The sequence below is a fragment of the Borostomias antarcticus genome (genome assembly GCF_949987555.1).
Source record: "Borostomias antarcticus genome assembly, chromosome: 32".
Taxonomy (NCBI): Eukaryota; Metazoa; Chordata; class Actinopteri; order Stomiiformes; family Stomiidae; genus Borostomias; species Borostomias antarcticus.
In genome coordinates, this window is record NC_140265.1 from 4,573,581 (window position 1) to 4,587,429 (window position 13,849).

Consider the following 13,849-nt stretch of genomic DNA (forward strand, 5'->3'; position numbering starts at 1 on the left):
GCTGCGACTAAATAGTTCTATGCTAAATATTTAAAAAAGCCTTTCCAGATGAACTAGAATCTTACTTTATGGCGAATTATATGTCAGAACGCCAACTAACACCTCGTGAGTTTGAAATCGAGAGTTTAACAAGTTTTTGAAAGATTTTTCAAGGTGCCCACCCACATCCATTGTATGACCAAAACGGTGGTAGAGCAATTATCAGACTTTCTCAAAAGTGCTAGTTTTGTCAACATTGAACAAACATGAACTATTGTATATGATCATAAGTAACCTTAAAACAGGACTAAACATGATTTTTCCCTTTACTACTCCTTTAGGTAAAAGTAAGTAAAAACAGCTGGATAAAGTCTTATCACCACCCTTCACCAACTACCCCTGACCACAGCCCTCTTAATTATATTCTATTTAGCTCAGTTCAGGCACTGATGTTTTTTTTGTTTTTTAATACAAATAGCAATCCGACTTTAATTGTATCAGATATTTCAAAAATACTGGTGTCTCAAATTCTTCTAATTGAGCCTCAAACTCGTGATTTTCCAAGTTCGGACCAGTCTACTGTTCACTAAATTGAAATCCTCAGTTTTCTAAGTTTTTCCCTTCTTTGAAAAGACAGAGTTCGGAACCAGAGTTTTCAATGCAAAATGATTAATTGGTCTCCAACAGGCAAAAACAGAGAAAGTCCGGAAATTCTGAAGAAATAAGCACTTGACATGATGTCTTATACAAAATGAGTTTGCTTAAACCCTGCCTATTATTTTATCCAATTACAAAATATGTAATAAAAAAATATTCCTGTCAGGATTGGTCAGTGGTACTGTGATAGACAGAGCGTTATCTACCATGCTGTGACACCAATTTAGTTGCAGTTTATACTAGTCTGAACCAGTGTCTGGACAGGGATACATAGTTTACTACAAACAAATTAACTTTTACAGTGTATCTCAGATATCCAGTGTAACCATACAGTGTATTTCATGACCTTACAGATATATAGATTCTCATATTGTTTTAACACATTGCATACAAACTTGATTCATAAAAATGTTCTACAATACTTCATAAAAACGTGGCACACATATCCCTGCAGTACTGGATCTTTCCAGGTCAGGCGTACTGGGCCATGGGGTGGTCTTTCCAGACAGGCAGGCTGGAGAGCTTCTCCTCAGTGGCCGCCACTATGGGCCAGCCCCAGGCCTTGAAGAAAGGCACCAGGTTCCTCTCCACCGCCTGGGAGAAGGTGTGGGCGTATACGTTCATCTTGCCAGGGTTGTCCCCAGGCACGTTCTGCATGCTGTGATAGGCTGCAAACACCTTCTTGAAGGCCTCCCAGCCAAACTCATCCTGGAGCTGGTGGGGCAGAGGAGGACAGGGATGGAGGGGTGAGCAGGTGAATATGTACAGTTATTCAGCAGCAGAGAGGGTCACACTTTAGACAGATAGACAGACAGACAGATAGGTAGATAGATAGAAAGGTAGGTACAACAGACAGACAGACAGACAGACAGACAGACAGACAGACAGATAGACAGATAGATAGATAGATAGATAGATAGATAGATAGATAGATAGATAGATAGATAGATAGATAGATAGATAGATAGAAAGGTAGGTACAACAGACAGACAGACAGACACTTTTGTACCTCCTTCATCTCACTGAAAATGAGATGAGACACTTTAGACAGATAGACAGACAGACAGATAGGTAGATAGATAGAAAGGTAGGTACAACAGACAGACAGACAGACAGACAGACAGACAGATAGACAGATAGATAGATAGATAGATAGATAGATAGATAGATAGATAGATAGATAGATAGATAGATAGATAGATAGATAGATAGATAGATAGATAGGTAGGTACAACAGACAGACAGACAGACACTTTTGTACCTCCTTCATCTCACTGAAAATGTTCCGGAATGTTCAGATAGTATTTTAGAATGTTCAAATAGTATTTTAATGATCAGATAGTATTTCAGAAATATTTACAGTGTTCTAGATCCGCTAACCTGCATGTACGTCTCCAGAGCGGTCCACGTGTCCCAGGCTGCCAAGTCCCGTCCGCCTCTGGCGTAGTGCTCGGCTCGGCTCTGCCGATTGGCCAGCGTCATGCTGGGGTGAGCTTGCGCCCGGTTGACATTCAGCACCTCCTCGTGCACGTACACGGACCACAGGTTGCACGTGCACTCGGAAGTATGGGGGGGGAACTCCCAGACCCCTCTCTGCTGGTTGTGCCCCAGTTCGTGGATGGGGCCCCAGAGGCAGGAGGGCATCATAACTTCCATGTTGACCAGCTCCGGGGCCGAGGAGGAATGCATCATGATGGGGTAGCCTGCATGCATGAAGCCTGGATGGGGGGGAAGACAGGGAGAAACAAGGTTAGCCTGTGGAGAACCGTTTTTAGAGAATGAGAGGAAGGAGAGAAAGAAAGACTAAACGGACCGTGTGATATCTGGACGTCTGCTACGAAGCGTTCCTTGCGGGGGAACTTGGCGGGCGTGGCAGCCAGGTCAGCGATGGCCCTCATGATGTCATCCCAGCGACCCGCCAGCTGGTCGGGGCGGTCCAGGCCGCGCACCGCCTCCGATGGCACAGTCATGATGATGTTCTCAAATTCCAGCTCCGCCCAGGGAGCAGGGGCAGTGCGCAGCGTCATCCAATCAGCATTCGTGGTCACGCCTGAGACAGAGGAGCGCAAACATTGGGAATCCCATCCATTACCAGGAAGGAATGTAGAAGAAACTTGGATATTAATGTTAACATGCCCCTCTCAAACACAAGACACAAACACACACACACACTCACCAACACACACACACTCACCGGACTTGTAATACGGTGCCTGTACGGCCACCTGAACTATGACCTCTGCCTCTTCGACCTCCGTGTTGGGCGGAGCTACCAGGTAGATGAGCCCGCCCCACAGGTTCCACACCTGTATCATCTCGGAGTTGACGGGAAGCCGCTCGCACACGGACGGCGCTCGCCTGAGCTCCTCTGCCTTGCCGATGTAGTCTGTCTGGCAGCCGATCTGGACCTGAGCAGAGCAGTTCTGCCCTCAGAAACCATCTGACATACTTGTGCATGCAGATTGTAGAAACACACTGCATTTTCGACAGTCTCAATCAAATTGATTTTGACTACCTGGGGACACTCGTGTTGATTTTTGGATGGATGTGCAGTGTGGGATGGTGTATTCTGGCAGCTATTGGTCTGGGGGACCTACTCTACCTGCCAGCCTTTGTTGATGATCTCTGGCGGCACGGCAATGTACGTCCTCATTCCCGGTGAGAGGAAGAGGCCTGTACTGATCCACTCCTCACCTCCTGGAACACACACACACACACACACACACACACACAATATGCAGTAAACTCAGAAACCAAAAAGTCAAGGACGGTTGATAAGAAAAAAGGTGACTAAAAAGGCAAGTAAGCAAAATAAATAAAATAAAAATAAAAAGGTCAGAGTCAAAGGCACAAAACTGGAGAAGACGGCGGTAGCAGCAATAGCAGAATATAAACGCCCTTTAAGACAGGGACAGGATGCGCTTATACAGCTGGACTGAAAAAAGACAAAAGTGATGACGTATGAATGTCTGCAAACAAGAAATTGAGGGTAGGCAGGAGCCAAAATGAAAAGGACAAGATGAAAGGGAGAATACGAAGAGGCATAAGTGTAACACTGATGATGGAACTTGTAATTGCTGAGCGTTTCTTGGGGCGAAGGATCCATAAACTATGGGCATTATACAAAGGTCCAGGTTTAGACATTGACTTAGCTAACAGGATCCTCAGGAGACAACAGAGATACAGGCAGTGGCGACAGGATGAGTATACTATAAGGAACAGTCAGGATGAGTATACTATAAGGAACAGTCAGGATGAGTATACTATAAGGAACAGTCAGGATGAGTATACTATAAGGAACAGTCAGGATGAGTATACTATAAGGAACAGTCAGGATGAGTATACTATTAGGAACAGTCAGGATGAGTATACTATAAGGAACAGTCAGGATGAGTATACTATTAGGAACAGTCAGGATGAGTATACTATAAGGAGCAGTCAGGATGAGTATACTATAAGGAACAGTCAGGATAAGTATACTATAAGGAACAGTCAGGATGAGTATAATATAAGGAACAGTCAGGATGAGTATACTATAAGGAGCAGTCAGGATGAGTATACTATAAGGAACAGTCAGGATGAGTATACTATAAGGAACAGTCAGGATGAGTATACTATAAGGAGCAGTCAGGATGAGTATACTATAAGGAACAGTCACGATGAGTATACTATAAGGAACAGTCAGGATGAGTAAACTATAAGGAACAGTCAGGATGAGTATACTATTAGGAACAGTCAGGATGAGTATACTATAAGGAGCAGTCAGGATGAGTATACTATAAGGAACAGTCAGGATGAGTATACTATAAGGAACAGAGAGGATGAGTATACTATAAGGAACAGAGAGGATGAGTATACTATAAGGAACAGTCAGGATGAGTATACTATAAGGAACAGTCAGGATGAGTATACTATAAGGAACAGAGAGGATGAGTATACTATAAGGAACAGAGAGGATGAGTATACTATAAGGAACAGTCAGGATGAGTATACTATAAGGAACAGTCAGAAGAAGCAACAGATCTGTTTATAGAGTAGTTGAAACAGGAAGATGCTTAATTGATGCCCCAGGGGAAAATTTGACGTTTCAGCCGTGGAGAAAATTGAAAGCAAGGTTGTAAAATGCACCAGATACAAGAGAGAAGAGAAGAGAAGCAGAGATAAAACAGGAGTCTGAGGACCTCCCAGGGTGTTCATACACTAGAGCAGAGCAGACGGATGAAACGCCCTCTCTAGTGAGCGTTACCTACAGTATGAAACCATACTGAGCCCGGCACTTCCAGCTGCCCCACCAACATGCTGTGAGACTATTTATTTTGACGCCATTACAGAGGGAGAATACAAGCAACAGCCTAGAATATGAGGAAGCAGATATGGATGACCCTGTTGACCGCAATATTTTCTCGGTACCCATCGGCCTGTGGAACCCATGTGTGTCTACACAGATAAGAATAAGCAAGCAAGAATAGGATTATCTGCAGGGTTCATGACCTCATGACCGCCAAATCTAGTGGAGCCTTGATAGTTCCAGTGTAAGAGCAGCAATGACTCTGACTTCCTAAGGGAACAGTGTTAAAAGACTATTTGGCAGAGTACTTCTATAGAAGCTTAGATATCTCAGATTTGGCTCCAGAAACTGAGAATGGTGTTTGTGTAAGTTTGTGTCCAGCTACATACTGTACTAAAGAAGTGATGTACAGTAATTGTGTACTTATATGAGAGATTAGATGGTGCAACAGGGAATGTTCATTGATAAAAACTGTGAACTATGTTCACAAAAGCATAAACCTGGGGACCCCTATACTGGCATAAATACAAGGCAGAAAGAAGCGTTTAGACACAACAACTTACAGTAGACAGATCGTTCATCTGAGCTGATCAGCACAACTAATGCAGACCACAGACATAACTTTTAAAGACACCTCTACTGTTTGCCTTGGTAAGCATGATCTTTGTATTCGATTATTTACCAGTTCCAAGTTCTAAAGAGTGTTCAGGAAGACCTCACTAGATTGATACAGTAGCTTTTAGAATGGGAGGAAGTTAACTACTGTAGGAGAAGTAAAGAGACAGTTAAGTGGAGGAAATAGACTCGGGATAGTAGCTTAAAGGAGTAGTAAAGGGAAAATGCATGTTTAGCCCTGTTTTAAGGTTACTTATGATCATATACAATGGTTCAGATCAAAATGTTGACAAAACTTGCACTTTTGAGAAAATCTTATAATTGCTCTACCACATTTAGGTCATACAATGGATGTGGGTGGGCACCTTGAAAAATCATTCAAAAACATGTTAAACTCTCGATTTCAAAGACAAGAATCTCACCGAGGGGGTAATTGGTGTCCGTTGGTGTTCTGACATCAAATTTGCCGCAAAGTATGAATCCCTGTAGGGTTTTATTGATAATTTTATGAAATCCATTGACTGTTGTAGATGTGTAGATCAATCCGCAGAGGGGATTCAGGAAGCGGAACTACTTACGGTAGCTATTGTTATTGTTTATGTTGCTAGGCTACCTAGTTTGCGGAGATTTACACACATATGTGCTGCGACTAAATAGTTCTATGCTAAATATTTAAAAAAGCCTTTCCAGATGAACTAGAATATTACTTTATGGCAAATCATATGTCAGAACGCCAACTAACACCTCGGTGAGTTTCTTGTCTTTGAAATTGAGAGTTTAACATGTTTTTTGAATGATTTTTCAAGGTGCCCACCCACATCCATTGTATGACCAAAACGGTGGTAGAGCAATTATCAGACTTTCTCAAAAGTGCTAGTTTTGTCAACGTTTTGATCTGAACCATTGTATATGATCATAAATAACCTAAAAGTAAAACAGGGACTCCTTTAAGCCAAGTAACTTAGGAACGTCATATTATTGGGTAATAGTATTAGGGGGTTAGGCGGCAACGACAACATACACAATAAAAAACAGTACTTTACGGCATCATAATAAATTAAATAAAGCCCTAACATAAACTTCTAACATTTAAATGTAAACCTCACCTGCGGTCTTGGTGCTGAGCTTGATCTTGGCATTGTACAGCACCGGCATGACAGGCCGGTCCTTGATCAGGTATGGCAGGAGCGCATCAGGGTCCTGGCATGCCTTGTACAGCTCCGAGCCCAAATTCAGCAGCAGGTGGTCCTTGGCACTGCTAACTGGGCAGGACTGGGAAACCTAAGGGCGGAGTTACGATACCAGGTTGATGCCCTTCTTTCTACAACTCAGAACACCACAACGATTATAAAATTAAGTTGGGATGGGATAGATAAAGGTCTGGATGGATTATGTATATGCTATAAATGGGGGGGGGGGGGGGGGCATGTTAGATTCATTCAGGAGCCGGATGACTCGCAGGAAGAAGCTCTCCCTGAGCTCTCTGTGCTCGCCGTGTGAATGCGGTATCTGTTCCCTGACCGTAGCAGTGAGAACAGTCCATTTCCTGGGTGGCTGGGTTCTTTCAGGATCCTGTTGGCCTTGGTCTTGCATCTTCTGGTGTAGATGTCCTCGAGGTTGGGGAGTGCCCCCCCCCCCCCCCCCCACAAGATACATTCAGCTGACCGTACCACTCTCTGTAGGGTCTTGCGATCCTGAGAGCTGCTGTTCCCTTGCCATGTTTGTCGTTTTTTAAATAAACGCATTTACATTTTTTCTCCTGTCTCCCGAGTTGTGCATTGGCTTTTTACTCATAGATAAAAGAATACAATTTAAGCCTCTTTATGAGGGTGACTATGAGGGATGGGTATCGTTAGGATTTTATCGATACCGGTATCGATAGCGATATTGCTTATTGATACTGATACTTAGCGATACTCTTATCGATACCACTTTGGGACACTGGTTGGATCGATGGGACTTTGTCTCAGTTGGCCTTCATTTACATAGTGGACTGTCACTGTAATATAGTGATCCTGTGTGATACTTGTCCAGTCATTGCTGGTTATGTCTACTTTTTACACATTGGCAAGCTCACCTATGTTTCTCTATTCAACTGCATGCCAAGCAGGTATGAGGGTGTCTGATAATGTCCCTCTGGAAGGGGGGTGGGAACTGGGGTTAAGGACTGCGGTCATCTCCCTACAGCAGGGGTGCCCAATACGTTGATCACCATCAACCAGTAGATCTCAGAGGCTATGCTGGTAGATCTTGAGACATTCAAAAGAAATGCCATGAAAAAGCAACTTGATAATGCACATTGAGGTTGTGTGTGCGGAGGCAGGCAGTCACGTCACCTCTCTTGTCGTCCAAATGAGCAACTTTTTCCTCCTGCTCTTTTGCAAGTGTGAAAATTGTTTACTGCAGTTTAGCTGAGTAGTTTAATGATTTAATCATGTGTTGGCTGATTTCATCATTGTTTAGGTTTGTATGTGTACTGTAGCTGATAGCTGATAGTAGTCTAGCAAAATCAATCAGAAACTCAAAAGTCAGAATTATGCAACCCTGGCTGATCCACTCAGTGCAAGTCATCAGAGTGTATTGTGCTGTGTGATTGAGTCATTTAAGTTGGCTAAAGACACTGTTCTGACAACTATCTGACTGTTACCTGTTAAGATTGTGCAATGCACACATACAACAAAGTTAACGTTCCACTTCCAGTGTGAAGTAATTGGTAGCTTAATTAATAAATTATCCAATTTCCATTATTATCTTCTGATGTGCGACTTGAATTGCATTCCTTTGCAAGTGGCGAGTGCCTTTTCTTCCTCGCAACGTCAGGCAACTTCAGGCGATGACGGATAGCACTGCGGTTTTACTGCATGTCCTTTTTCCCCACAAGCTCATTGTTACAGCCCTTGGGCTGGCTATGTCTTGTGTGTGGTGTTGTGTGTGCCTCTTGTGACACTTGTTTGTGTGTGCTGCCGTTTGTATGTCTTATGTTACCTTAGTTGCCTCTATTAATTTCATTTTGTAGCCACACCATCCTTTGTTGTCTGGTATAGTGGTATAGTGTTTTTGTGTTTTCTGTTTGTTATCGTTTGCCTTAGTTTTCATATCCCGCCCAGGGAGTGGGGGACAGGTAAGCTGCCCATGGGTATACACACCCATCACATAGTGTATCACCTGTTAAATACACCAGGTTAGGAACGTGTGCCATCCCTTGTATGTTTTGATAGTAAGGGAAGGTTTTTGGTGAGGTAGTTAGGGAAGTGTAGTTTTATTGTGTTCTTTTCTTTGGCACCGTTCTTGGGGACCTTGTTCCCTGTGGAATAGGTGTTTGTTAAAATAAATATTCATTATTTGATTGCCTGTCTCTTGTGTTGCTGCCTCACTACCACTGGTGCCCCACTAGGGGGCGTATATTTGGGTTGCCCATAGGCCTAAATCTGCAGGGCCAGCTGGCAGCCAGAAACAAACAATTATAACAAACTTGAAACGAACTGGGACTACATAATGGAACATTTGGACTGAATTAAATGACTGAAGAGAGAATATTATTATTTGAAGTCGGCAGGGCCGGCTGGCAGCCAGAAACAAACAATTATGTTAACACTCTTGTTTGGGCTATGATTTTTGATTTTAAGTGTTTTTGTTTTGGAACCTGTAAACATTGTGTAGCCTACAGTTCAAGTTCGTCCTAGCCTAACGTTATCTGCTTGAGTGTTTTTTTTTTTTTGGCGTGACTCCTGTTATTCTTATTTCCAAACCAACATTAACAACAAAGATACTCTTGATTGGAATAGCTCAAACTCGCAAATCACCCGTTTGATAGTTATAATGTGAGCACAGCATGAGATATCTCTAGATAACGCAAGACTAGACATTGTTTTGATGTTGTTCTACTGTTGTTGAACTCCGGACTCCCCCATGCCATGTCACTTCTGGTTTGGCGATTTTTTAGATGCGGAAGTAACAACAACAACTCCATAAGTCACTGAAGTGTATATATATTTTTTTTTTTTAAATAAAAATCTAATTACTTCATCATTTTCCTACACATTGACTCACTGGGGTCTCCAACCTACAATATGCTCTGTAAAGAGTTGTAGATTCTTAAAGGGACATACCATAATGATAACTGTGGTGGTTATGCTGCTATATAGGCTACCTACTGTAGTGATTCTAACCAGGGAATTACCCAGGGGTTACACAACTTTAACTGCACCACTGGCTATGGAGGCGGGTTGCAGATCAACTCCCTCCGTCAGTGACTGACCTGGGGAACGTCGGCCTGCTTCAGGATGGCCGTCAGCGTGGAGACAACTGTGGCGTATGAGGGAGAGTTGTGTGCCTGCAGCTTCAGGTAGGTGGCGCAGTCTCCGCCTAGCTTCTTGAGGTGTTCCTCCTCGTGCCGAGTCAGTTCCTCCCCGCTGGTCACGTGACAGGCGAAGCGCTGAAGCAGCCGGCGGAAGTGGTAGCACTCGGTGCCGCCCTGACCAGGGGTCGGGGACCTGTAGCAGCCGCTCTCCAATGTAGCGCCCATGATGGTCAGCCCCATCCTGTTCAGGATGTGGTTGCCTAAAAAACATAGATGATAATAATAATAACAACAACAATACATAATAGTAATAATAATAATAATAATAGTTATAATAACTAGAAAGTACATTTCCTGGAGAAAATGTGAGGTGGGCTAGCTGCTGCAGTTGTATGTAACAGCTACTGCTAGAACTACTACGGACCGGGCAATCTCCATGCACCCACCGGCGAAGACCGTGCGTCTCTAGCCCACTCAGGGGCTGAATTGTGGGGTCTGTGGTGTGGACAGTGGCATGGTGGTGAGACTCCGCCCCCTCAGGTCAGAGCTGGTCGGGGACAGTGTACCCCTCTCCGGGCCACCTATCCACCCGCACCGGTGAGGACCATGTGTCTCTAGCCCACTCAGGGGCTGTAAAGTGGGTTCTGTGGCGTGGAGGCGAGACTCCACCCCCTCAGGTCAGAGCCAGTCAGGGACAGTATACCCCTCTCCAGGCCACCTACCTGACTCCACCGGTGAAGACCATGTGTCTCTAACCCACTCAGGGGCTGAGTTGTGGGGCCCGTGGCGTGGATAGTGGCGTGGTGGTTAGGCTCCGCCCCCTTGGGTCACAGCCAGTCGGGGACAGTGCACCCCTCTCCGGGCCACCTACCTGACTCCACCGGTGAAGACCGTGTGTCTCTAACCCACTCAGGGGCTGAGTTGTGGGGCCCGTGGCGTGGATAGTGGCGTGCTGGTTAGGCTCCGCCCCCTTGGGTCACAGCTAGTCGAGGACAGTACAGTGACCTCCAGGGAATTTCCATGCATCCACCATTGAAGACTGTGTGTCTCTAGCCCACTCAGGGGCTGAAAAGTGGGTTCTGTGGCGTGAATAGTGGCGTGGTGGCGAGGCTCCGCCCCTTTTGGTCATAGCCAGTCAGGGACGGTGTACTCCTCTCCGGGCTACCCCCCGGCCCCCACCAGTGAAGATCATGTGTCTCTATTCCACTTTGGCTGAGTTCTGTGCTATCACATTAGTTATAATAGGGTGCCTGTACCTTTAAGAGAGGCTGCACATGCACGCAAATTCAAAAAAAGCAACAGCTGCCACCACTTTAATCCCAACTGATACTCTGATCCTAGACATGGTCTGTTTCTATACTATACTTGTTACAGCTTATATATTGACAACATAGGAATCCTGAGAACTTGCAGAACATTTCTATGTATAATATGTCCGTATAGCTTAAACACTGTAGGCATGGCGACAAGTTAGAAAAAGGGTAAAAATGCAAAATTAGCAGCTCAAAAATTTGTGCGACACCATATGTTTCAATGGGGAGCGCAGTTGCCGAACAAATCGTCATACCTCAAAAACGGTAAGTCACACAGCTTAGATACTTACATTGTACGAATCAGCAAAGTTGTGTAAACGTTTTGATGTATAATAAGTGTGTGAGCTTTCAAAACTGTAGGAGTGCCAGCAGTTTACAAAATGTGTGAATATGTTCAAAGCAACTGCTGCCACCACTCTAAAAACATACAGTTTCTGAACATTCCAAAAGCAGTTTCAAGCAGTTTCAATGGGACAAAAAATAGTTTTAAAAGTTAAATTTCTAAAAAACTTTATCTATTAACCAAAAATCTGAATGGATCCATTAAAGAGCTAAACATTATGAACAAAGAAAGAAAGAAAGAAAGAAAGAGAGAAAGAAAGAAAGAAAGAAAGAAAGAAAGAAAGAAAGAAAGAAAGAAAGAAAGAAAGAAAGAAAGAAAGAAAGAAAGAAAGAAATAGTGGGAATATCACAAGTTGGGCTAGCTTTTGCAAGCTAGCCCACCTAATAAAGAAAGAAAGAAATAGTGGGAATATCTAGTCTGAAGTGTAGTACTCCACCTGCATAATCTGTGAGTTCGTTCTGTCCGGGGTGTGTGATTGCCCAGTACCAGGCGTGGCCCCCAATCAGTAGGCCGCCTCCCTCCGCCACAAAGTCACGGATCTCCTCCGCGTGCTCGTCACTGTACGATGTGCACACGAACACACTCAGCTCCTTCCTGAAGCTTGTCTTCTCACACGCCAGTCCCGATTGGCTCAGCAGGGAGTGGGCGGATTTCAGCTCGGGTAGCACACCCACGAGCCCGTTGCGGCCCTCGTCCAACCAATGGATGGCATTGAGCCAGAAGGGGCGGAGCTCCTCTCGCTCCAGGTAGCCCTCGTGCGTGACAACTATTACCCGCCCCTGGCCGTAGTAGGCCCCGGCCAGGAAGGCGTGTCCGTCCTGGGTGGAGCCGATAGGGAAGGCCAGAGGGCCATGGACTAGCACCTCAGATGGAACCGAACTGCCCTGGATGTCGAATTCGGTCACACCCTTCAGCAGGAAGTCCAGGTCATCCTTGAAGTTCTTCCCTATTCTGGGAGAGAGAAAGAGAGGGAAGGAAGGAGGGAGAGAGGATGGAACAGGTGAGAAGAGAGGGGAAAAGAGAGAACTTTGTTACTTGAAAATCTAGATCCAAACTATGCAAATTTATTTGGATAGTTTATGTCACCCTGTCGTGTATCATGCATTAGCAAAATACTTCTGATCAGCAAACCATGCAAATATAGGTGGATAGTTTTTTTTTGTGTACCGTAGATTTTGGCATTCTAAGAATCTGGTTGCATATCTGATATGTTTGAAGTACACTTGGTTTACAGTAGCTTGTATATCTCTATTGGTTTAGCTTTTCCACCTCTATTCTCTATTCCGTTAAATCTAGTGGAAAAGCCCAAACTCCAAGTAGGGAAAATGAAATCAAAGTAGCTGCTTGGTACTCACGCCACAGTCAGCCAGCTGGAGGGGATCTGCCGGGGCACAGACAGACACTCCTTCCCCCCGCGGTGGTCTGAGAAGTAGACCCCCGCTACGCTGGACACCTGGTTCCCCGGGAACCCCAGCAGTGGGTTCTTCCCCGGGTTCTGGTGCGCCCAGTGCCAGGCCTGCCCGGCCAGCAGCAGCCCTCCGCCAGCCTTCATGAACTCAACCAGGCTCTTTACGTCTGCCCCCACGCTGTAGGCGTCGGTCACGTACACGCCCAGCCCCTCGCTCAACCCTCCTACCCGGGGCCATACGTTGGACCGGTTCAGCTGGTCCACCAGGGAGCTGCAGCTGGGGTGGAGCCCCACAGAAGGGTTGTCCTGCCTGGCCGGGCCCCTCAGCCAGACCAGGGCGTTCTCCACCAGGGCAGGGAAGGCACGGAGGTAGCTCTCGTGGCCCAGCACCACCAGACGGCCACTCCCGTAGAGGGACGCCGCCATCAATACCTGACCCTGGGTGTTCATAGCCAGGGGGATGGCGTGGTCCCCAATAAGGACCAGGTCGGAGGGAACACTGGGACCCCGGAGATCCAGCTCCCTGATGCCACTCATGAGGGAAGCGTAGGCCTCCTCGCGGGGATGGATGCTGCTGACCTGGGTCATGACTGGATGGGTGAAACCGGAAGCAGTAGGGCTGGGTAGGCTAGGAGGCTGGGTAGGTCACTCTGCGCTAAGGATAAGAAGAGAAGCATTTGTCCACTGCTACAGAATTACAAATGACAAAACACTACATGGTGAATGAGCGAAATGATACCAGTAACGCTTAAATACATTTACAATACAACTCGTCAACACTGTAAACGAGGGAAACCTCAATGCTTTACGAGTATAAATAAAGGTTTGAAATGAAATGAAACATTAAAGTCCCAGTTAACCAAAATCAGAGATTTGCTTGAAAACTCATTCTATGTGTTAGTGATGCATTGCTGATAACATGTAAAAATGGGATGAACCATGTGTA

General features: G+C 45.3%; 1 protein-coding gene across 1 annotated transcript; it reads right to left on the reverse strand.

Annotated features, from left to right (window-relative positions):
- Positions 1-1,107: 1,107 nt before the first annotated feature.
- LOC311327446 (TRPM8 channel-associated factor homolog) lies at positions 1,108-13,491 on the reverse strand (the record flags this gene model as incomplete). The annotated part of the gene is made up of 9 exons (XM_084460482.1): positions 1,108-1,350; positions 2,017-2,354; positions 2,450-2,686; positions 2,831-3,044; positions 3,239-3,333; positions 6,646-6,820; positions 9,798-10,099; positions 11,932-12,446; positions 12,851-13,491. 9 exons carry the CDS (start codon positions 13,489-13,491, stop codon positions 1,108-1,110), a joined length of 2,760 nt encoding a protein of 919 aa, XP_084316608.1.
- Between the last annotated feature and the right edge of the window lie 358 nt (positions 13,492-13,849).